At 60.2% G+C, this 25,592-nt stretch overlaps 1 protein-coding gene across 1 annotated transcript in view; it reads right to left on the bottom strand.

The window, feature by feature from the left end:
• The window catches only part of SHANK1 (SH3 and multiple ankyrin repeat domains 1), a 38,369-nt gene that overhangs the window by 11,139 nt on the left and 1,638 nt on the right, over nt 1-25,592 (bottom strand). Inside the window, 14 exon segments of the mRNA XM_043501097.1 lie at nt 36-118; nt 5,883-5,958; nt 6,464-6,577; nt 7,155-7,321; nt 7,519-7,813; nt 8,664-8,730; nt 8,950-9,027; nt 9,113-9,229; nt 12,476-12,643; nt 14,361-14,512; nt 14,624-14,732; nt 15,056-15,127; nt 15,486-15,689; nt 17,116-17,345. Of these exon segments, the coding sequence (XP_043357032.1) occupies nt 36-118; nt 5,883-5,958; nt 6,464-6,577; nt 7,155-7,321; nt 7,519-7,813; nt 8,664-8,730; nt 8,950-9,027; nt 9,113-9,229; nt 12,476-12,643; nt 14,361-14,512; nt 14,624-14,732; nt 15,056-15,127; nt 15,486-15,689; nt 17,116-17,325 (1,912 nt within the window). The 5' untranslated portion in view covers nt 17,326-17,345.

The following is a 25,592-nucleotide window of genomic DNA, read 5'->3' as shown; positions in this document are numbered from 1 at the left end:
CCCTTCTTCCCCCCCCAGCACAGTGGCCCCCTCACCCTTGGCTCCACGCAGGACGAACCCGAAACCCTCGTTGTCCTTCTTCTGCAGCAAAACCGTCTTCTCCTTAATTATGTAGTCACTGGAGGAGATGGGGGGTACATCGGGGTGCTTGTGAGCACTCGCTGCCCCCACCCCACACCGCAGCTATGGACCCCACTGCACACCAGGGATACTGGCTGCAGCCTGGAGCCATGCTGCATGCAGTGCACCTGCACTGCGATCGCCCCCCCCCCCGCATGCAGTACACCTGCCCTGCGATCACCTCCTCCCACATGCAGTGAATGGACACTGCAATCCCCCCCATGTGCAGTGTACTTGCCCTGCAATCACCCCCTCTCCATGTGCAGTGCACTGGTACTACAAAGGCAGGGAGCACGGTTCCCCTGCATTTCACTGCAGGGACAAACCCCACACACCACGTGCCGGGAGCTCACACTGTGCTCACAGACCCCACATGCTGCATTCAGTGCATTCACAAGACCTCCCAGCTGCATGTAGTGCCCTCTCACTGCAGTCACAGACCAGCACAGGGTTCTCACACTGCAATCAGATACCCCCTCGCTGTGTGCAATGTGCTCTAACTACAATCACAGATAACCACTGCAAGCAGCGCGTTCACACAGCAATCACAATCCCACCATGCTCCAATGACAGACCCCCAACTCACACTATAATCACAGCCCCACACATGCTGTGTGCAGGGTACTCTCACTGTGATCACAGCCCCTCTCCTTCACTGCATACAGTGCCCTCACCCTGAGACTGTAGGGAACATGGTGTCCATGCTGCCCACTGCAGGGCCAGAAGCAGTTGTGTGCAGGGCACTCACACTGCATACAGACACCACGTGCTGCATGCAGTGTGTTCACTGTCGTCACAGAACCACACTGCAATCAGACACCCACCCACCCCTGCTCACACTGGAATTACATATCCCCCCTGTTTATAGTGTACACTTCCTGCGATCAGACCTCCCCACCTCACACTGCAATCACAGATGCTAGACACGTTTTGCAGTGCACATTCACTGCAATCCCAGACCCGTCCGCTCTGCACTCTTACTACAACCACAGATCTGTGGAAGGTGCAGTGAATTTGGTTATCACAAGACCCTCCCCTCCTCACTGCTTGCAGTGTGTTCTCACTGCTTCCAGATCCCACAGCTAGCATGGCTCCCCCAGGCACTGCCAGCCCTCACTGACATCACTCCCCTTTAACTGCCAGTAGCCTCACCCCTAGCTGTGTCCCTAGGGGACTCCCAATCTGCATTTCCCTCCTGTCCAAACAGGCCCCCAGGCAGCCACCTCCAACACTGGTTGCACATCCTGTACACCGACCCTTGCACACTTGTGACAGACACCCCCCCCAGACTTGTGTATTCTGGTATGTTCACACACACCCCTACTCCCGCATCAGGCACACACACAGTCAGGCTCTCTCATCCCTTCCTAGAAGCTCACACACACACAGAGCATCTTTCCACCCAAACCTGAGCACATAACTCAATTAAGCAGCAGCTGCAGAAACAGAGCTGCTGAAGCAGGGGAGAGAGAGCTGGGCACTCAGGATGCATACATACAAGGAGGGGGTGTGCACACAAACACACACAAGTTACACACACAAGCATTCACACCCAGACACTGGAACATTGAGGGATGAGGACACACACACACACACACACACACAGGATACATGAGCACATACACAACAAAGTGCACATGCAGAGGGACACGTGCACACACTCGGGGCTATGCACACTCAGGCCTGTGGAAATTCACACAAAGACGGAACTACACACACAGAACTGGCCGCGCACACACACACAGAGCTACACACAGAACTGGCCACACACACTACTGAGCTACACACACCGCTGAGCTACACACGCACACAGCTACATACACACACCACTGAGCTACACACGCACACAGCTACAGACATACGCACACCGCTGAGCTATACGCGCACAAACACACACATCTACACACATCACTGAGCTACACACACAGCTACAGACATACGCACACCACTGAGCTACACACGCACAAACACACACATCTACACACATCACTGAGCTACACACACAGCTACAGACATACGCACACCACTGAGCTACACACGCACAAACACACACAGTTACACACACCACTGAGCTACACACACAGAGCTGGCTACGTGCGCACCCAGACACACAGCCCGGGCTGCGCAGAGCCCAGGCCGCGGGCGGGTGGCCGGGGGGGGTTTGATGGTGCTGGGGCCGCAGGGGGGAGCCTGTGCCGCGTGTCCCCCCCCGGGGTGCGCGGCGGGCGGGCGATGAATGACTGGAGTGAATGGAGCTGGCTGTGAATGGCGGGCGGGCGGCGCGGCGCTGCGCGGGGGGGAGGCGGCGCGGCGCTGCGCGGGGGGGCCCTACCTGTAGATGTACCAGACGCTCCGGCGCCGAGGCCCCAGCGCGGGCCAGCTGGAGGAGAGCGGGGGCTGGGTCCCTGCATCGCGCCCCGCCATGCCGGGAGCTGGGGGGGGCGGCGGCGGCGGCGGCGGGGGGGGGCCCGGCGGCGCGGGGGTGGGGCCGCACAATACTCACATCATGGCCCCCACCGGCTGCGAACTGGGGCTGGAGCCGGGCGGGCAGCGCCGGGACTGGGGGGAAGGGGGGGTTGGGTTGGGGTGGGGGGGGGCAGGACGCGCAAGACAGAGACGCTGCTGCGCCGCCGCTGCGCTCCGGCTAGCCGGCTCCGTTAACCCCTTCGGCTCCGGCGAGCGGCGGCGGGGACCGACCCGGCCGCGGGGGAGGCTGCAGGGAGACGGAGGCGCAGAGCCGCGGCTGGGGTCCCCGGATATCCAGCCCCCCGCACCCCTCGGGAGTCAGCCGCGTCCCGGATCCACCCCCCCTGCACCCCACCCGAGAATCAGCCGCGTCCCGGATCCACCCCCCCGAGAGTCAGCCGCGTCCCGGCGCAGGGCGAGGGGTCCCCGGATTTCCAGCCCCCACCCCGCACCCCCCGAGTCAGCCGCGTCCCGGCGCTGGGCGAGGGGTCCCCGGATATCCAGCCCCCACCCCGCACCCCCCGAGTCAGCCGCGTCCCGGCGCTGGGCGAGGGGTCCCCGGATATCCAGCCCCCCCGCACCCCTCGGGAGTCAGCCGCGTCCCGGATCCACCCCCCCGCACCCCCCCCGAGAGTCAGCCGCGTCCCGGCGCCGGGCGAGGGGTCCCCGGATTTCCAGCCCCCCCCCGCACCCCTCGGGAGTCAGCCGCGTCCCGGCGCCGGGCGAGGGGTCCCCGGATTTCCAGCCCCCCCCGCACCCCTCGGGAGTCAGCCGCGTCCCGGCGCCGGGCGAGGGGTCCCCGGATTTCCAGCCCCCACCCCGCACCCCCCGAGTCAGCCGCGTCCCGGCGCTGGGCGAGGGGTCCCCGGATATCCAGCCCCCCCGCACCCCTCGGGAGTCAGCCGCGTCCCGGATCCACCCCCCCGCACCCCCCCCCCCGAGAGTCAGCCGCATCCCGGCGCCGGGCGAGGGGTCCCCGGATTTCCAGCCCCCCCGCACCCCCCGAGAGTCAGCCGCGTCCCGGCGCTGGGCGAGGGGTCCCCGGATATCCAGCCCCCCCCGCACCCCCCGAGAGTCAACCGCGTCCCGGCGCCGGGCGAGGGGGTCCCCGGATTTCCAGCCCCACCCCGCACCCCCCGAGTCAGCCGCGTCCCGGCGCCGGGCGAGGGGTCCCCGGATATCCAGCCCCCCCCCGCACCCCTCGGGAGTTAGCCGCATCCCGAATCCACCCCCCCCCCGAGAGTCAGCCGCGTCCCGGCGCCAGGCAAGGGGTCCCCGGATACCCAGGCCCCCCCGCCCCACCCCACCCCACCCCAGAGAGGTCGCATCTCTGCTCAGCACTGGGTGTGCGGGGCACGTACTGGATTTCAGGCATTCACACACACACTGGTTAGCCCCATCTGACGCCCCCCATCCCATCTCACAAGCTCACGGCGCCCCCCCCCACATGCCCGGCCTGCACTTTCTAGCCCCTGTTACATCCCCATCCTGGGTCACAGGGGGGCAGGGGAACTACCAGAGCTCCCTGCCCCCCATCCCCCACTCCTGCCCCACATCCCATTATGCCCCCAGGTGCCCGTTCTGCATCTGCTCCCATATGCACACCCTATGCCCCACACCCAGCCGCCCCCCCACACCAACCTACAACTCTGCACCGCCCCCCAGCTAGCCCCCACTCACCTAAATACCCCCTCACTCCCCCCCCCACTCCACTCACCCAGACACCTCTGGCCCCATCTTGCCACCCTGCTGGGTCAAAGCATCTCCTGCGTGGTCGTGGGTTCGCTCCTGGCTGACCCCCGCACCCTGGCCTCACGCTGGCCCTTGGTGCTGGGTGAGGGGACCCCGTGGGGTCAGGATGGGGGGAAGAGGGGGTGTGTCAGCCTGGAGCCCGGCTGGAAAATCCTTTTCACCAAATGGTGAACAAGAACTGGGTCACACGCCCCGTGGTGCGAGGAGGGGTGGCACACGCTGGTGCAAAGGGGGTGTCTGGGGTGGGGTCTCCCCAGGGGGTATCTGACCCCAAGTGACACCTCCCCCCTGCTTTCCAAGAGGCCCAACCACCCCCCCACCCAGTCCTAGATTCGGCAGCAGCCCGAGCGCCAGCTCAGCTCAAGGACGTTTGCCAGGATGTGGCGCAGAGACAGTGCCCGCGCCCGAAACACCCGAGCCGGGATGTGCCGAGTCCTTGGGGGTTGGGGGGGGGCAGTAGAGTGCAGAGCAAATCAAGGTGAATGCACAGCTCGGTTGGGGGGGCCAGGCTAGCAGGGGGCTGTGGGTCAGGAGTGAGGGGCACTAGCAGGGCTCGGGGGAGCCCAGGGCTGGGCTGGCAGGGGGCTGCGGGTCAGGAGTGAGGGGCACTGGCAGGGTTGGGGGGGCCTGGTGGAGGCAGTGTTTCTCAATCCCTTCTAAACACCAGATTCGGGGGGGCAGGAGGACGGCTCCCCGCTGTGTCCCATCTGCGCCGGCAGATGGAGAGTGGCCCTGTCAGGGAAATGGTGGGGGGAAGGTCCCCAATGCCCTTGGGGGATGGGGGATGGCGAGGCAGACAGCCCCCCATCCCTGCCACCAGAGACACCCCCTAGTCATCCCATGACCTCTGGGCCAGGCCCCCTCCCTGCTCTTCGCAGCCTGTGGGGAGAGCTGGGGGTTAAAACCCAGGATTCCGGTGCCCCTGCTCCCCGCACAGACACCTGGCACCTGCCCTGCCCCCCAATGTCTGGGTTCAATGGCGGGGGAGGGGGGTATCTGCGCTATGTGGGGGGCTGCCTTCTCAGAGATGGGGGGGCGGAAACTTGCCCCAAAATATGGAACCCATGTTCTCCTGGTTGCCAGCTCGGGGGCCCTACCAGGAGCGGGGGGGAGGGGGGGTCCTCTGAGATGCTGCATGGAGCGGACACCAGGCTGGGCTCCCAGCCAGCCAGAAAGGGACAGTGCCCCCCACACACCCCCGCCAGACAGTCCAGTACCGACACCTGACCTGCTGACCCCTGACCCCCAGCACTGACCCCCCCAGAGCCCCAAACCTCCGTTCTCCCCGCACGCACCTTTGACTTCCCAGCCCCCTACCCTGACTCCGAACACCGAACTACAGCTCCAACCCCCTGGACTGAGCCCCGCTTGCCAGCCAGACCCCCCCCAGAGCCGGGGTCCCTCCTCCTCACTGTCCCACGGACCCAGCCCGGCCTGCATTCGGCCCAGGCAGACAGGGCCTGGGGGCGGCGCAGGGGGGCCTGTGACCCCGGGGCATGGCACGGGGGTGGGGGCTGTGACCCTGGGGAGGGGGGACATCTTACCTGGGGGCATCGAAGCTGTCGTAGGATCCCACCGTGTAGTGTCGGAAGAGGCGCTTGGCCTTGTCGCTCCGGCTCTCTGAGAGGGAATGGGGAGGGGGTGAGCGGGGGGGAAGACACCCTCCGGCCTCCCCGACTTCCTGAAGCCCCGCCTTCCCATCCCCATGCATCCGCTGCCCTCTGCCCACCCCCATGCACCTTCCCTCTGCCCCCCTTCCCCCCAGCCTTCCTGCACTCCTGGTATCCTCTGCCCTGCCCCTGGATCCCCCCAGAGATCCCCCCAGCTGAGGGCACGTTGTTCCCCCCTGGAAACATTTCCCCCCTTAACCACCAGATGCCAGCAGAGGCTTGGTGCCGGCCGGGGCCAGGGCTGGGGGTGGGGGGGGGGATGGGACTGGGGAGACTGGCTGGGCGGGGGCCGCACAGACACCATGGCCCTCCCCAAGGGGTCTGGCGGGGGAGCAGCTGGGGGGCAGAGGGGGGAATCAGGGAGCAGTGGGGAGGGGGGAGAAAGGTCAGAGTGGTCGGGAGCAGGAGAAGGGAAGGGTGGGGGGGACGGCAGCTGCTGTGGGGGTGGCTGTTACCTTGCTTTCCATCCTGTGTCTTGGTCTGCACCTCCTCCACGCAGCCCGAGGGGAACCAGCCGACCCGGCCCTTCACCTGCCCCTCCCAGAACCCACCTTCGCCCACGCTCAGCACTGCAGGGAGAGCACGGGTCAGAACAGGGCCCCCCAAAACCCCATCCACCATCCTGTGCCCTCATCTGCCCCCCTGTCCATCCCCCCAAAACTTTCATCTGCCCCCCTGCACCCCCATCCGACTCCACATACTCAGCACTGTGGAAGAGTGTGGGTCAGAGCAGGGCCCCCCAAACCCCTGTCTGCCCCTGCACCCCCATTTGCCCCAACAACCCCCAGCATCCCCACACACCTCCCATGGCTGGGACAAACTGTCCCCACAGCAGCCCTCGTTGCTCCCCTCAGCCCCCCAAACCCTCGCAGGTCGTGCCCCAAGAGGCACCCCCCTGCCTAGAACCCACCATACGCCCCCAGACCAGCAAACACGCCCGCACCCTGACACACACCCCAGCGCCATCTCTCGGCACAGAGCTGGGGAGAGAACCCAGGAGTCCTGACCCCCGGCCGGTTCCCCCCCACCCCACTCACTGGAGCCACTCCCTTCCCTGGGGACAGAATCCAGTTCCCAGTCCTGCACTCAGAGCGCGTGTCCCCTCCTGCCTCAGCAGGATAGAACCCAGGCGTCCGGGCAGCATACCCTTGATCTTCTCGCCCTTGCTGAGGGACAGCTCGCCCTCTGCCTGAGCCTGGTAGGGTTTCATGGCCATGAAGGTGCGGCCTGGCACCGCGGAGTACAGCTTCCGCTTCATTCCCCGGCTGTTCAGGGTCCCGCCCGCTGCCGAGTCCCTGGGGAAACCGCTGGAGCTGCAGAGAGACAGACAGCGTGAACCCAGGAGTCCGGGCTCCCAGCCTCCCGCCCCAGCTTTAACCACTAGACCCCACTCCTCTCCCAGAGCTGGGGAGAGAGCCCAGGACTCCGGGCTCCCAGCCCCCCCCCCGTTCTAACCACTAGCCCCCACTCCCCTCCCAGAGCCGGGGCGAGGATCCAGGCATCCGGGTACCTGGGGCGTCCACGCTGCTGCCTCTTGCCGTCCTCAGGGTGGCGCCCGCGGGAAGGGGAGCGGGTGCGGGCGCCGCGGGGGCTGCTGGCGCTGCGTATGGTCCCCGTGGCGATCTTCGGGGCCTGCACGGCCACCGTGGCCGGTGGCGGGGGCACGGCAGGGGAGCCGTACAGCATCCAGTCGGGCACGTTCATGCTGGTGTCGCTGTTGGCTCGGAGGAGGAGGTGGGGGACCCCCAGGCTGCGTCCCCCATCTCGGCGCCGGGCTGCATACTGCGGGGATTCCTGGAATGGGACTGCAGGGCAGAGAGTCAGAGCAGGACGCCAGTGTGAGGCACACGAGGAGGGGGGAAATTGCAGGGGGGGACTCAGGCTTGCATGGGGGGGTGTCAGTCAGTCCTGGGAGGACATATTCTGGAGGGGGCTGGGAGCTTTAAGCTGCACTTTCTCTGATTGGCTGCCCTTCCCTACTGGCCCACCTCCTGGGGATGGGCAGCCAATCACGGGTGCTGAAGGAGGCAGACAGAGCTCTCCCTCCCTGCCCACCCTCCTGCAAGCCAACCCCATTCTCATAGGTGGGATGGGGCACTCTCCCCCAACACTAGCCTGGGAGGCAGGAACCCCACTACAGCCCCCTCAGGCCTGGGAGAGGGAGGTGAAGAGCCCCAGGGGCTGCAGGAGGGAAAGTGGAGCAGGGGGACAGAACTGATGGGGGCAGAATTGAGGGGACCTGGGGTGCGAAACTGGGTGTGGGAGCAGAATTGAGGGGAGCTGGGGGGCAGAACTGGTGGCGGGAGCAGAACTGAGGGGGCCAGGGGTCGAACTGGTGGGGTGCTGGGTGAAAGGCAGAGTGAGTTGCTGTGCAGGGGAGCAGCAGATGTGGGGTGAGCTCTCCTGTAGCAGGGCGTCCCGATCCCCCTCCCCAATAAATTTGGCAGTCCACCTGTGGGGATGGGAGTCAAACATCCAAACAACCCCTTTCCCGTTCTTGTATCTTGTTTTCCTAGACGGCCAGGGTGCGACACCTGATATTTGAACATTGAGGGGCTCTCCATAGAGCGGGTACTGGGGCCTGTGGATGGGTGTGGGGCTCTCCCTGGGATGGGGGGGTGGGTAGTGGCTGAACGCCGGGACCCTCCAACTCACCCACGTCAGCATCCCGGTGGTTCTTGATCAGTTCCCCCAGCTCGAAGTTCCCAGCAATCACAGCCACCTGGAGGAGGCACGGAGGGGTGGGGGGAAGGGATCAGAGCATGCTTCCCACCCTTGCACACCCCCCCAGATTCCCTACTGCACCCCTCAAGCCAGGCACCCTGCCCCACAACCTCCACTCTGCACACCCCCATCCTGCACCCTCCCCTGCACACCCTCTGTTCTGTACCCCACCACCTGCGCCCCCGCCCATCCTGCCCCCTCCCCCCCACACACACACCTGGAAAGGCGTCTGGCCGCCGTTGTTCTTAATCTCTTTGTTGGCCCCGCGGTAGAGCAGGATCCGGGCACAGCTTTCCTGCGGGAGGACGTGATGTGAGATGGGGAGTGTTCTGGGGGGGGAAGAGGACAGTGGGTGGGGGAGCACGGTCTCACACACGCACCTTGTTGTAGAGGGCACAGACGTGTAGCGCCGTGTTCCCGGAGGCATTCTGGGCCCCCGGCTCAGCCCCGTAGAAGAGCAGATGTTCCAGATGCTGGGAATGCCCGTGCTGGCAGGCCTGGGAGGGCAAGTCAGAGACTCACATCAGCAGTGGTGTGGGGGATGCTGAATGGCACAGTCACCATCCCCCCCACACCTTTTCCCACACAGGCCGGGCAGCTCTGGGAAAAGGGGTGGGAACATGTGGGCAGGGGTTCCTGAAACAATGTGGGGTCTGGAGAGTGTGTGTGGGGGGGGGGAAGAGGTTCCTATCAGAGGGGGGTCCCCATCATGGGGGTGACCCTATTGGTGTCGGGGGGGGAATCCAGCCCCATTGCAGGGGGCTGGCTGGGTGGGTTCTCATGAGGGAATCTGTCTGAGAGGGTCTCTTTTTTGCGGGGTGGGGGGGGAGGTGTCCTTATCGGGTATGTCCTGGGACCCACAGGGGGAGAGGCAATACTTGACTTAGTCCCAAGTGGTGCACAGTGTCTGCTCCAAGAGGTGAATGCAGCTGAACTGCTCAGTAATAGCGACCATAACGTAGTTAAATTTCACATCATAGAAGATCAGGGTTGGAAGGGACCTCAGGAGGTATCTAGTCCAACCCCCTGCTCAAAGCAGGACCAACCCCAACTAAATCCTCCCAGCCAGGGCTTTGTCAAGCTGGGCCTTAAAAACCTCTCAGGATGGAGATTCCACCACCTCCCCAGGTAACCCATTCCAGTGCTTCGCCACCCTCCTCGTGAAAAAGTGTTTCCTAATATCCAGCCTAAACCTCCCCCACTGCAACTTGAGACCATTGCTGCTCATTCTGTCATCTGCCACCACTGAGAACAGCCGAGCTCCATCCTCTTTGGAACCCCCTTCAGGGAGCTGAAGGCTGCTATCAAATCCCCCCTCAATCTTCTCTTCCACACACTAAATAACCCCAGTTCCCTCAGCCTCTCCTCATAAGTCATGTTCCCCAGCCCTCTAATTATTTTTGTTGCCCTCCACTGGACACACATCCTTGGAGGGGGGGGATACCAAAAAACCCACAGCAGTATTAAAATTAAAAAGCACAGTGACAAGAATGAAATGCCTGCAAGCATGGAAACTTTTTAAAGCCACCATAATACAGGCTCAAACTACAAGTAAAAAGTAAAAAGACAGCAAGAGGACCAAAAAAATGCCACCATGGCTAAACATCAAAGTAAGAGAGGCGATTAGAGACAAACAGACATCTTTTAAAAATTGGAAATCAAATCCTCCTGAGGAAAAGAGAAAGGAACATAAACCCTGTGTCAAGTCAAGTGTAGAAGCATAATCAGGCCAAAACAGAATTCGAAGAGCAACTAGCCAAAAAAAAAATATATATATATATATATATATATATATATATATATATATATATATAGCTGTAAGTACATCAGAAGCAGGAAGCCTGGACAATCGAGGTGCTGATGGAGCACGCAAGGAAGACAAGGCCTTTGCGGAGAAGCTAAATGAATTCTTTGTGTTGGACTTCACTGCAGAGGGTGTGAGGGAGATTCCCACATGTGAGCCGTGCTTTTTAGGTGACAAATCTGAGGAACTGTCCCAGATTGAGGTGTCAATACAGGAGGATTGGAACAATTCCTGTAACAAGTCACCAGGACCAGACGGAAATTACCCAAGAGTTTGCAAGGAAGTCAAATAAGAAACTGCAGAACTATGGACTGTGGTATGTAACCTATCGCTTAAATCAGCCTCTGCATTAGGTGACTGGTGGGTAGCTAATGTAACACCAATTTTTTAAAAGGCTCCAGAGGCAATCATGGCAATTATGGGCTGTTAAGCCTAACTTCAGTAGCAAACTGGTAAAAACCATAGTAAAGAACAGAATGATCAGACACACAGATGAACCTACTTTGTTGGGGAAGGGTCAACACAGCTTTTGTCAAGGGAAATCACGCCTCACCAATCGACTAAAATTCTTTGAAGGCGTCAACAAATATATGGACAAGGATGATCCAGTGGATGTGGTGTACTTAGACTTTCAGAAAGCCTTTGACAAGGTCCCTCACCAAAGGCTCTTAAGCAAAATGAGCTGTCATGGGGTAAGAGAGAAGGTCCTCTCACAGATCAGTAACTGGTTAAAGGATAGGAAAGGAAAAATAAAGAGTCAGTTTTCACAGTGGAGAGAGGTAAATAGCAGGGGGCCCCAAGGATCTGTACTGGGACCGGTGCTGTTTAACATACTCGTAAATGAACAGGAAAGACAATGGCAAAGTTGGCAGATGATACAAAATTACTCATGATCGTTAAGTTCAAAGCAGACTGCGAAGAGTTACAAAGGGATCTCAAAAAGAAAAGGAGTACTTGTGGCACCTTAGAGACTAACAAATTTATTAGAGCATAAGCTTTCGTGAGCTACAGCTCACTTCATCGGATGCAAGGGATCTCACAAAGCCGGGGGACTGGGCAAGGAAATGGCAGATGAAATTCAATATTGATAAATGCAAAGTAATGCACATTGGCAAACAGAATCCCAACTCCACATCCAAAACGAGGGGGTTTAAATTAGCCGGTACCACTCAAGAAGGAGATCTTGGACTCATTGTGGATAGTTCTCTGAAAACGTCTGCTCAAAGTGCAGCGGCAATCAGAGAAGCGAACAGATTGTTAGGAACCATTAGGAAAGGGATAGATAATAAGATAGAAAAGATCATAATGCCTCAATATAAATCCGTGGTTCGCCCACATCTTGAATACTGCGTGCAGTTCTGGTTGCCCCATCTCAAAAAAAAGATATATTGGAATGGGAAAAAGTAGAGGAGGACAACAAAAATTACTATGGGCATGGAACAGCTTCCATGTGAGGAGAGATTAAAAAGACAGGGACTGCTCATCTTAGAAAAGAGACAGTGAAGGATACAATAGAGATCTATAAAATGCTGAATGGCGAGGAGAAGGGGACTAGGGAAGTGTTATTTACCCCATTTGCATAACACACAACCTACGGGTCACCTGATGAAATTAACAGGCGGCAGGTTTAAAACAAAAAAAGCAGCGAGTATTTCTTCACACAACGCACAGTCTACCTGTGGAACTCCTCACCAGGGGATGTGGGGAAGGCCAAAAGTAGAACTGGGGTTCAAAAAAGAGCTAGATATATTCACAGAGGGTAGGTCCATCAATGGCTATTAGCCAAGATGGTCAGGGAGGCAACCCCATGCTCTGAGGGTCCCTAAACCTCTGACCGCCAGGAGCTGGGACTGGATGACCAGGGATGGATCGCTCAAGGGGTTCCCTGTCTCGGGTTGTCTTTGTAAGGAAGGGGGTGTCCCCATCTGTGGGCTTTGACCTGGTGGATCTCCTGCCAGCCATTCTCGTCCATGGTGCCAATTTGGGCCTGGTTGTACAGCAGCAGCTCGCAGCAGCGTGGGTCGCCCCCCACCATGGCTGTGTGGTACAGGGGGGTGAGGCCCCGACGGTCCTTGTAATTGGGGGAGCCCCCAAGGTCCAGCAGCGCCTGGGGAGGCGAGGAGCAAAGATGTGAGCAGGGCAGTGAGATGGGGTGGCAATGTCCACCCAGGCATACTGCAGACACTGCACGGCCACTGCATCAGCGCACACACGGCGCAGCACACTGAATACGCACTGCACAGCGCGCACACACACTGCATTCACTCCATGTCCACTGCATCAGCACACACTACACACGCACTGCGCCAGCACATTCTGCGTTCACTGCATGTCCACTCCATCTGCACACACTGCTGATGATACATGCCCAGTTGCCAGCACATAGTGCACTGCACACCCACAACATGCATTGCGTACATGACACTGCATATGCATGACACACACAATTTGCTGCATGCCCACTGGCAGCACTCACAGCTCATCCACCCCGCACTGTGCACAACCAGCATGTGCCGTGATGCACATGCGATTCGTTGCTGTAGCATGCCCGCTGCGTGCCCACTGTGCCGGCCCACACTGCACTGTGTGTGCCCTGTGCGCCCCCATGTCACACTTTATTCCAAGAGAAAAAGGACTTGGTCAATGCAGAGTCCTGGCTGGCTGGGACCAGAGCAACAAATTCAGTGACACTCAAACCTCTGACAGCCAGGGAATGCCATGGTACGGTTCGTGCCCACGCAACCTCCACTACAGCTGCCTGGATGTAAGTCATGCTGGTAGAATCTCAATCTTAAGAAATGCTGGGGTGTTTCCAGGGGTCTTCAGACCCCTGCCGCCGCACCCCCCCCACCCTGACCCACCAAGAGTCACAGCATGTTTCCAGGGCACCCAAGTAAGCATGCAGATTTGAGAGCACTAAGAAGAGTCATCCTTGAAACAGAAACAGCTTGCCTGCCTTAGCTATAGCAGAACGGGTGCGTCGCTATAATAGACAAAAACAGACCAACACTTGCTACACCACCACATGCTGCACACATCTGCTTCGTCCACACTGCACACGCACTGCAATGATACACACTGCAACAACCTGCTCAGTGCACACTGTGTGTGCACACTGCACCCATGTACGGGGTGCAGTGTCCGCACACACACACTACAACAAGCTGCATGCACACCACAACACACACTACAACAAGCTGCCCGCTGCATGCTATGGGTGCACACTGCACCCGTGTACTGCATGTGCACCGCAACAATGCACACTGCAACAATCTGCCCACTGCATGTGCACACACTGCACTGGTGTGCTGCACGTGCACCACAACGATGCACGCTGCATCAACCCTGCTTTGAGCAGGGGGTTGGACTAGATGACCTTCTGGGGTCCCTTCCAACCCTGATATTCTATGATTCTAACCTGCCCACTGTATACTGCGTATGCACACACTGCATCCATGTACTGCACACACACTGCAATGCATGCTGAAACAAGCTGCCCACCGCACGCTGCGTGTGCGCACACTGCACCCCCATGTATCGTGCACACACTGCAACAACCTACCCACTGCACCCGTGTACTGAATATGCCCTGCAACAATGCACATCGCTACAACCAGCCCACCACACACCATGTGTGCGCACACTGCACCCGTGTACTGTGCACACACTGCAACAATGCATGCTGCCACAACACAGTTCCATCCACATGGCACCTGCTCTCTGCACAGATCATTTAGGAACACTCATCCCCTTCTTGGCCCCCCAGCACCGGGTGCACGCCACCCCCAGTGCAGTGCAGTGAGGGAAGGTGGCAGGTTCTGTACCGTCAGGGCCGCATAGCGCCGGGTGCACACTGCCCGGTGCAGAGCGGTGGCTCCGTCCCGTGCCCGGAAATCAATGTGAGCACCCCCGAGGCAGAGCAGTCGGATCACGTCGACAGTCCCCTCCAGCTGGGCTGCCAGCGACAGCGGGGTCTCTGCAGGGAAGGAGCAGAGGATTAGCGTCACCGCGGAGGCGGGGAGGGCTGGACAAAGACAGCCCCCTGGCCCTCCCTGCATACATACAGGCCCCTCAGCCCTACACTCACCCCCCGTGTCCGAGTCATGGTAGTTGGGATCCAGGCCCTTGTCCAGAAGCCGCGCCACCTTCTCTGCCGTCCCGTGCTGCACGTACTCCAGGAACTTCTTCAGGCCAGTCTGTGGGGTGGGGGTGGGGGAGCAGGGACAGGTGAGAGACTGGGGGCCGCGGGAGGGCGTGGGGGGGGAGATGGCTCTGGGGCTGTGGCACATGCACCGGACCCAGTTCTCAGGATGGCAGCCGGGTGGCGACAGAGGGCAGAGCTGGGTCAGCACGGTACCAGGCTGGGGCAGACAGGGAAGAGTGGGGGCCAGGGAGGAGGAATGCTGGGGGGGACACTGAGGCACAAGGAGAGGTGAGAGTGGGGAGGGGGGACAATGGGAGGACAAGGGCAAGACGGGGTGTGGGGGTATGGCCAGGTGGGTCGGGCCAGGGCACTCACCTTGGTGTGCAGTTTCGCCAGCTGCTTCTCGTCCAGGTTGGTCTGTTTGTAAACCCGGGTCTTGTAGCGGAACTGGCCGGTTGGGAAGGGGAAAGGGGCTGTGTCACCACATCTGGAAATGCTGACTTTGCAACCCCAGAGCTCCGCCCCTTCTCACATAGCCCCGCCCCTGTGCCTATGGCCTTGCCCACAAAGCCCCTCCCCCTTTTGCCTGAAGCCCCTCCTCCTCCCTCAAAGCCCATCCCACTTGTGTCCAGAGCCCCTCCCCTTCCCATAAAGCACCTCCCCCTTGTGTCCAGAGCCCCGCCTCCTCCCACAAAACCCCGCCCCTTTGTCCCAGAACCCTGCCTTCTCCCTCAACGCCCCTCCCCCTTGTGCCCATAGCTCCTCCCCCTTGTGCCCAGAGGCCTCCCCCTGCGGTGAAGGGCACCTCGAGGTAGGGCACGCCCTTCTCGAAGCTCTGGGGGTAGTCGCGCAGCAGCCGCTCCTCGTCCAGGAACTTGGCATCCCGCCCGTTGGTGGCCGGCTGGAAGAGCCCATAGTTCAACACGTCCTTCAGGCTCTCATTCAGGGTGCAGAGGATCTGCTGCTTGGCCACCCAGATGGCCGCGTCGGGGTTGAACCGTAGGCATTTCTGGGGGTGGGGGAAGAGAGTGGGCAGGGAGTCCTGAGTCCATGTGGCGGGGGGCAGCGTGGAGTACAGCAATGTGACCATCTCTGGGGTGGGGGCTGCTTAGATGGGGAAACTTCCCCCGGCTCCGGGAAGCGACCCCTCTCAGGTGGGGAGTGTACAGGGACCCTTCACTTGGTGCTCGGACACGGCCCCTCTGCGGTGGGGAGCTGGTTATATGGGGACCCCTCACCTGGTGCCGAGATGCGACTGGCTCTGGGGTGTGGCACAGGGACACAGGGTGTGGTAGACAGGGACCCCTTGCCTGACGCTGAGACAGGGCTCCTCTGGGGTGGGTCTGTTTACAGGGGGATCCCTCACCTGGCGCTGACTATGAGGGGAGCGACCCCCCAACCCTATTCTCTACAGCTAAGGCCCCCTAGTGGGAGCCTGTCCCAGCCCCCCACGGTTGCCTCCCCCCTCAGGCTCAGACAGGGGCCTAAGCAACCGGCAGTGCCAGCAGAACCGGACCCGTCGCCAGGGAGATGACAATTGGTGATCCATAGCAACCGTTTCCATGGTGCGCCCGTGAGCAGAGAGGGGACGGATTTGGGGGGGGGAGTCCCCCCCCATGCCCAGGGCAAGAATGGGGCCCACCTCCTCCCTGTGCGGGAGGGGGGATCAGAGACGGGCCCCAAGTGGGGGGGGGGCACATGACAGACACGGGGGCAGGTGCCTGTGGGGAGGGGGGAAGGGGGCAGGCGCCCGCAGGGTGCACAGCTCCCTGCCCTGAGGCTGCCCCCCTCCCACATCAGCCCCAGATCAAAAGGCCTGGCGGGGCTTGGGGGTTTCGGCTGACGCTGGCTCTGTGCCCTGAATTCTCAGCTAAGGGGGGGGTGACTTTGCTCCAGATCCTGCTGAGCCCAGGATTCATTCAGTTCCACTAATGACCCCCCTAGGGAACGGGGTGGGGGAGAGAGAAGAGGGGGAGGGCAGCAGGCGAGGAGAGGGGGAGGGGAGAAAGGAGCCGGAAGGCGGGGGGGGGCGGGGATACAAGGACAGAAGAAAGGTGGAGATGGGGGAGAGGGAGTCTGGGAGGGAGGGGTGGGGGGAGGGTAAGGGGGAGCAGAGAAGCTGGGGGAGAGGAGGGAGGTAGGCGGGAGGGATGAGGAGGGGGATGCTGCAGGAGGGGAGGGGGCTAGTCGGGGGTAGGAGGAGCTTGGGTAATTCTCCCACCCCCTTTTGTGGGGTAAAGAGAAAGGGACATTTTCCATGGAGGACCCTCCTCTCTGGCTCCTTCCTCCCCCCCTCCCCCCATGCACGGTGTCCCCCCCACCCATCACCGTGTGGTGCAGGTCAGAGATGTCCTCCCCATACTCCCATCATCTGGGGCAAGTTAGGGAGCCCCCTCCCCACTTCCCGGCCAGCCCCCACTCCCACCCCCCCTCACCGTCTGGTGCAGGTCAGGGATGCCAATCCGAAAGACCATCATACTGAAGCGGGCGTCGTCGGGAACCGACATGGGGGGCCCCTGGGTCCTGCGGTCCAGGGGGCTGGGGCTAGCCCCGGGGGGGCCGTCACGGGAGCTTTCAGAGTCCGACTCCCCCTCGGGATACTCCGAGACTCTCTCCTCCTCGCTGGACCCGGGGCTCCGGGGCATTGTCCCGCATCACAGGCCAGCTGGTGGGGGGGGGTGACAGAGAGAGAGATGGGGGGGTCAGCATGGGGAGCAGAGGGCAGCAGGCTGCCCACCCCCCCATGGACCCATGCACTGAGCCATAAACCTTCCCCGCTCTCCACTGCCCCCCTCCACGACCCCCCAGCCCCAGTTCCACCAGCCCTGGCGGGTGACTTTGTGGGTCCTTGTCCCACTTCTGCTCAACACCTGAGGCCCAGCAATCTGGAGCAGCCCCTCCCAGAGTCCCAGGCCCCCCCCGCCCCCCGACGCCCTGGGACATCTGCCCCACTTTCCTCGCTCCCGCCACTGGCTAAAATTAGCCCGGGAAGGACAGAGGAATCAGAGCGGCCAGAGCCCTGGGCCCGAACTCTGCTACCCCCCTCAGAAAGACAGCTGCCTCTGTGGTGGGGGCTGGGTACACGGGGACCCCCTGCCTGGCTCTGGGACCACGGCCCCTCTGGGGTGGGGGCTGGGTACACAGGGACCGCTTGCCCAGTGCTGAGATAACATTCTGGGGATCTCAACCAGGCACAGCTCATAATGGTGTGAGCAGCCCCACCCCATGGGAACTTCCCTGGGAAGGATCCTGGGGACAGGTGTCAGGGTGTGTAAACAGGAGGGAAGATTAGATACCTAGACAGACAGACAGACAGACATAGGATGGGAGGGAAGATGGGACAGCTCCATGAAAACAGAGGAATAGAGATAGATGGGTGCAGGAAGGGACGGAGGGAGGGGTGCGCACAGGGGCAGACACAGTGTGTAGGGAAGGAGGAATGGAGGGAAGGATGGAGGGAGGGAGGGAGGGAGGGGTGGAGGAGTGCACACGGGGCGGAGGGACAGACACAGGGACGGAGGGGTGTACACAGGGGCAGATACAGGGCGTAGGGAAGGAGGAACGGATGGATGGATGGAGGGAGGGGTGGAGGAGTGCACACGGGGCAGAGGGGCAGACACAGGGCACAGGGACGGAGGGAGGATGGATGGATGGAGGGAGGGAGGGGTGCACATGGGGCGGAGGGGCAGACACAGGGTGCAGGAAGGAGGGATGGAGGATGGAGGGGTGCGAACAGAGGCAGAGGGGCAGATACAGGGTATAGGGAAGGAGGAACGGAGGGAGGATGGATGGATGGATGGAGGGAGGGAGGGAGGAGTGCACATGGGGTGGAGGGGCAGACACAGGGCACAGGGACGGAGGGAGGATGGATGGATGGATGGAGGGAGGGGTGCACATGGGGCGGAGGGGCAGACACAGGGTGCAGGAAGGAGGGACGGAGGATGGAGGGGTGCGAACAGGGGCAGAGGGGCAGACACAGGGTGTAGGGAAGGAGGAACGGAGGGAAGGATGGATTGATGGAGGGAGGGGTGGAGGGGTGCACACGGGGCGGAGGGGCAGACACAGGGTGCAGGGATGGAGGGGGGATGAATAGATGGAGGGAGGGGTGCACACAGGGCAGAGGGACAGACACAGGGTGCAGAAAGGAGGGACGGAGGATGGAGGGGTGAGCACAGGGGCGGAAGGGCAGACACAGGGTATAGGGAAGGAGGAACGGAGGGAAGGATGGATGGAGGGAGGGAGGGAAGGGCGCACACGGGGCGGAGGGGCGCACAAGGGGCGGAGGGGCGCACACGGGGCGGAGGGAAGGAGGAATGAAGGAAAGGATGGATGGATGGAGGGAGGGGTGGAGGGGTGCACACAGGGCAGAGGGGCAGACACAGGGCGCAGGAAGGAGGGATGGAGGATGGAGGGGTGAGCACAGAGGCAGAGGGGCAGATACAGGGTGTAGGGAAGGAGGAACGGAGGGAGGGAGGGATGGATGGATGGAGGGAGGGGTGCACATGGGGCGGAGGGGCAGACACAGGGTGCAGGAAGGAGGGACGGAGGATGGAGGGGTGCACACAGGGCGGAGGGGCAGACACTGGGTGTAGGGAAGGAGGAACGGAGGGAAGGATGGATGGATGGAGGGAGGGCTGGAGGAGTGCACACAGGGCAGAGGGGCAGACACAGGGTGCAGGGACGGAGGGAGGGATGGATGGACGGACAGAGGGCCATGCATAGGGACAGATGAGGCTGTGGTTGGATGGACGGATGGATGGACAGGCAGCCCTGGCCCCTCACACTCCCAGCTCACTCAATGCCAGCCCCCCAGGGTCCCTTTGTGTGCCATTCGGATGCTCATTTCCCATCCCCCCAGCTGGGCCGTGGGGGGGGATTATAACTGACCCAGGCACCCCTCTACCCCCACCAGCACCGCGCCTCCCCACCCCTATCTGCTTTGGCCTCTGCCCCCCACTCAAGACACCTAAGACTTCTCCAGTGACGGTTCAGCCCCCGCCTTCACCCCCCATGACAGCTCAGAGCCCCCCCACCACTCCCCCCACAGCCACTAACCTCCCCACCCCTGTGAAGGCCTTTGAGCAGGGGAGCATCTGCAAACATCCTTCCCCCCCCCCACATGTGCCTCGGGGACGGGTCCCCCTGACGCACATACCTCAGGTGCCCCCTTGTCGGCCTGGCTGCCCCACACCTCGCCCACCCCACTCCAGCCTCTGCCCCCACCCAGCCCCCCAGCAGGCCTGGGGCCTGGCTTCTCTCCATCGCCTGGCCACGTTTCCATGGAGACAGCCAGCCATCGGAGCAGCTCTCCTCGCTCTGCCTCCAGCCTGTCTCAATCCAGAGGGAAACCCGCTGCCCCCCCCCGAGCCTGGGAGAGAACCCAGGAGTCCTGGCTCCACCGCAAAACCCACTCAGCCCCCGCTCCCCTTCCCAGAGCCTGGGAGAGAACCCAGGAGTCCTGACTCCACCCCACGACCCACTAGGCCCCCCTCCCCCATCCCACCCTGTGGGGCTTTGAGCACTGGGGAGCCCCCTCGCCAGGATGGGTGGGGTGGAACCCAGAGCGGGGACCCCGCTCCCCTGACAACAGCCCCCCAGCTCCCAGTCCATTGCTGCCAGCAAACAAGCCCCACAGGAGGTCCTGGGGGGGGGCTGGGACAATCTGGGGGGGATACCTGGGGGTGCCCCCAAAGATAGGGGGGTGGCAGGGTATGGGGCGAGCAATTCCCGCAAAACTCCCACTGATGCTGCTGCATGCCCTGACCTCTGACCTCTTTGACCTTGACCCTATTCATCCACTGCCCCCCTTTGACCTGTGACTTTAATTGCCCCCCTGACCTCGGACCCCACAGGGTCCCAACTCGCTCCAGCTGCTAGGCTCCAGGCCTCCCCCCGCCCCCCCCCCACAGAACAGGACGGAGCTGGGGGGCCTGGTCCACTTACCCCTGGGTTTAACCCTCCCCCCAAGCCAGAGAGAGGATCAGCTCCTTACACACACACACACCATGTGGCTCTGCCCAGCTCAACACAGACACACTCACATCGCTACACATACACATGCATGCACCCACTGGCATGCTCACATAAACACCCACACAAGTTGTGCACACGCACGGGCACTGCTGCATTCAGTGCACATGCACACACACACACACACACACACACACGAGCAGTGCTGCATTCAGTGTGCACACACACACAGGCACTGCTGCATTCAATGTGCGTGCACACACACACGGGCACACACATGGGCACTGCTGCACTCAGCGTGCGCACACACACACAAACACAAACACTGCTGCGCTCAGCACTCACACTCACAGACATTGCTGCATGCAGCGTGCGCGCACATACATGGGCACTGTTGCATTCAGTGCGCACACACATAAACACACACATGTGCACTGCTGCACTCAGCGTGAGCACACACACACAGACACTGCTGCGCTCAGCACTCACACTCACAGACACTGCTGCATGCAGCGTGCGCACACACACACAGGCACTGCTGCACTCAGCGCGCGCACACACACACACAGACATGTGCTCTCAGAAGCATGAATCAAAGGCGCGGCTGCTAAGAATAGCCCAGCCCGGCTGGAGCACAGAGAACTAAGGCCTCGGTGCAGGCACCTGCCAAGGGCACAGAGTACCTGGGCGGGGGGATGGGACACAGCCTGCCCCCTGCCCCATGCCCACAACTGGAGAAACATAGCACACAGTGCCCAGGGCGGGGAGGTTCACACTGAATGGCGGGGGGAGGGGAGATGGACAAATAAAGAGAGAGTGTAGGGGATAGATAGATAGATAGATAGATAGATAGATAGATAGATAGATAGATAGATAGATAGATAGATAGAGGGGGTGGATGGGGATAGATAGATATAGATAGATGGGGTGGATGGGGATGGATGGATAGATAGATAGACAGATAGATGGGGTGGATGGGGATAGATAGATATAGATAGATGGGGTCGATGGGGATGGATGGATGGATAGATAGATAGAGTGGATGGGGATAGATAGATAGATGAGGTGGATGGGGATAGATACATATAGATAGATGGGGTGGATGGGGATGGATGGATGGATAAATAGACAGATAGATGGGGTGGATGGGGATAGATAGATATAGATAGATGGGGTCGATGGGGATGGATGGATGGATAGATAGATAGAGTGGATGGGGATAGATAGATAGATGGGGTGGATGGGGATAGATAGATATAGATAGATGGGGATGGATGGATGGATAGATAGATAGAGTGGATGGGGATAGATAGATAGATGAGGTGGATGGGGATAGATAGATATAGATAGATGGGGTGGATGGGGATGGATGGATGGATAAATAGACAGATAGATGGGGTGGATGGGGATAGATAGATATAGATAGATGGGGTCGATGGGGATGGATGGATGGATAGATAGATAGAGTGGATGGGGATAGATAGATAGATGGGGTGGATGGGGATAGATAGATATAGATAGATGGGGTGGATGGGGATGGATGGATGGATAGATAGATAGAGTGGATGGGGATAGATAGATAGATGGGGTGGATGGGGATAGATAGATATAGATAGATGGGGTCGATGGGGATGGATGGATGGATAGATAGATAGAGTGGATGGGGATAGACAGATAGATGAGGTGGATGGGGATAGATCGATATAGATAGATGGGGTGGATGGGGATGGATGGATGGATAGATAGACAGATAGATGGGGTGGATGGGGATAGATAGATATAGATAGATGGGGTCGATGGGGATGGATGGATGGATAGATAGATAGAGTGGATGGGGATAGATAGATAGATGGGGTGGATGGGGATAGATAGATATAGATAGATGGGGTCGATGGGGATGGATGGATGGATAGATAGATAGAGTGGATGGGGATAGATAGATAGATGGGGTGGATGGGGATAGATAGATATAGATAGATGGGGTCGATGGGGATGGATGGATGGATAGATAGATAGAGTGGATGGGGATAGATAGATAGATCAATACAATATTCCCCTGCTTATACTTTCAAGGATTCCTTTCACCCTTTTCATCCCAGCATCACACTGGGAGCTCCTATTCAGTGACCCCAAATCAGTTTCCACCCTGGCTCTCTGGGACAGAGCCCCCCCCCAGCCCGCAGGGACGGCCCCAGCTGCGCTCTCTGCTCCCAGCGGCGTGACCTCGCCTGCAGCTCTTTGCACACGTTTGGTCTGAACGGGCCCAGCTCCCCCAAGCAGTCCCGCCCGCCCCGCGGGACTGCCCCGTGCTCCCTGGTATTCACCCGGCGGGCACCGGCCACCCCGTGATCTGCGGGGATTTTCTGTCGACTCCCAGATCATGGAGGGAAATGTTGATTAGTGCTGTGTCTCATACTGACCCCTAAGACACCCCCACTCGGTGCAGCTTCCCCGTTGACCCTGGCGTTTTGGAGACCCGTCAGTTAGCCAGGTCGCGGGATGCATATGCGGCTGGAGGGAGCTAGGTGGTGGGGTGTGTAGGGGAAGGGGGAGAGAGCGGGGGTGGGAGGAGGAACGGGTCGATGCAGGGATGTGTGTGGGGAAGGATATGGATTAAGATGGATGGACAGAGAGAGTGGGGTGGGGCCCTGGAGGGAAGGGTGGATGGATGGACGCAAGGGGATGGTTGGACGGATGTTTGGATAGTGGGGTTTGTGGGGAGAGGGATAGAAAAGTGACTCTGGAGACGTATGGAGGGATGGGTTACACAGGACACAAAGCCAGGCACGGGGGGGGGTCTCTCTACAGGACACACAGAGCCAGGCTGAGTTGGGGGGTCGTCTCTCTACAAGACACACAGAGCCCAGGCTGGGAGCCGGAGGGGGACGGGATGTTGTCACAGAGTGAGAATTTTCTGTACTATTGTTACCATCCCGATGGGTGCCTCAGTTTCCCTCTGTACTTTGCATTGCAACCCAGCGGGCCCACAGGGGTTCAAAATAATGGCCCCTTGAGGAACAGCAGGAGACAGGAGGGGTGGGGGGCACACCTGCCTGGGGGCTATGAATGAAGCCGCTAGAGGACTGGCTGAAACGAGCCCCAAAAGGCAAGGGCCGGCTTCTGCGAGAGAGAGGGCAGCTCTCACATGTGCGACTGACCGGAGTGGTGGGGGGGGGAGGCGCGGAGAGCCAGAAAGGGCCACGGCTGAAGATCTGGCTTGGCCAGGTTGGACCGTGTCCTTCTCTGGATGTCTTTGTGCTCAGCTAAGGACTTCCCGATGCTGCACTCCAGCTGCTTCTGCCTGGAAAACTCTATGGTAAACCCTGGCTGGGGGGGCGCCGATCCCTGCCGGGGCAGGGGGCAGGCACGTCTCTACCAGGAGGCTGCCTGGATTGGACTCGGGTGTGAAGTAGGGGGGGCTGCAGCCCAGAGGCCATCTTGGGGGCGGAAAAGGAAGAGCAGGTTCCCCGGGGGCTGTCTGGTGCATTGGCAGGTTCCTCCTGGGGGGCATTTAGGGTGACCAGATGTCCCTATTTGATGGGGACAGTCCCGATTTTGGGGGCTTTTTCTTATATAGGCACCTATTACCCCCCACCCCGTCCTGATTTTTTACACTTGTTGTCTGGTCACCCTAGGGCCATTCAAAAGCTGGGGTGCATTACAGAACCCATGGGTCTGCAACAGATACACAGGGCCATACAGATACACAGGGCCAGGCTTTGGGGTGTCTATATATGGGACACCCACAGCCAGGTTGAGGGGGGCATTTGTGTATGGGACACACACAGAGTCAGGCTGGTGGGGATGGTCTATATATGGAGGACACACAGGGTCAGGTTTGGGGGCGGGGTCTATATATGGGACACACACAGGGCCAGACTGGGGCGGGGTCTATATATGGGGCACACACAGAGAGTCAGGCTGGGAGGATATATATAGGACACACAGAGCCAGGATAGTGGGGGGGCTATACAAGGGACACACAGGCTGGTGGGTGAGGGGCAGCTGGTTGTGGGGGGCCATACAGGGGACAAACAGGCTGGCGGGTGAGGGGCAGCTGGTTGGAGGTGGGCCATACAGGGGACACACAGGCTGGCGGGTGAGGGGCAGCTGGTTGGAGGTGGGCCATACAGGGGACACACAGGCTGGCGGGTGAGGGGGAAGGCCGTATCAGCTGCCTCAGTTTCTCCGTTGGCCTCAAGCAGAAAGCACCATGCGCCTCCTGGGTCTGAAATGAGGCCAAAGGAGGCGTCCCCCGTCCCTCCCCACGCGTGTCACTCAGCCGCCCTCACACACCCAGGGCCCCTCGTGCACAGATTTACACCAACGCCATGCCCACCGTTGCAGGGCTGTCATTCCAAGAGACACACCCAGGCATGAACGCAAGCGACAAGGCCCGGTGAAACACACCCATGCGACGGCACCAATATGGAGACAAGCCCCCCACTCCCCTTGCACCAGCACTGAATTCACACCTGTGTGCAGATGCATCCACCGACATTACACACCTGTACATGTGCACAGAGTGACACCTGTGGATACATGGCCAGGCACCCCCCACAACCAGGTAGACACGTGTGCGTACAAAAGAGGAATGCACTTACACAAATGCAGAGACATAGATACCCAGGCAAGCACATGCTGAGATAACGCAGACACACAGTGCCAGTGCACGCACCCACCGAGAGATGCATGCTGAGATAATGCACGCACACACCCAGAGGGAGCACACACACACAGGCATGCACACAGACAGGTAATGCATGCACACACACCCAGAGATATGCACATGTGTGTGCACACAGATAAAGGTGTGTGTGTGCATGCACACACACACACACAGGCATGCACACCCAGAGATAATGCGTGCACACACACACAGATAATGCATGCACAAACACACACACAGGCATGCACACACACCCAGAGATATGCACAGGCT

The sequence above is a fragment of the Dermochelys coriacea genome, chromosome 23, assembly GCF_009764565.3.
Source record: "Dermochelys coriacea isolate rDerCor1 chromosome 23, rDerCor1.pri.v4, whole genome shotgun sequence".
Classification (NCBI taxonomy): Eukaryota; Metazoa; Chordata; order Testudines; family Dermochelyidae; genus Dermochelys; species Dermochelys coriacea.
Note: the sequence above shows the minus strand (reverse complement) of the source record. Positions and strands in the feature narration are given on the sequence as shown.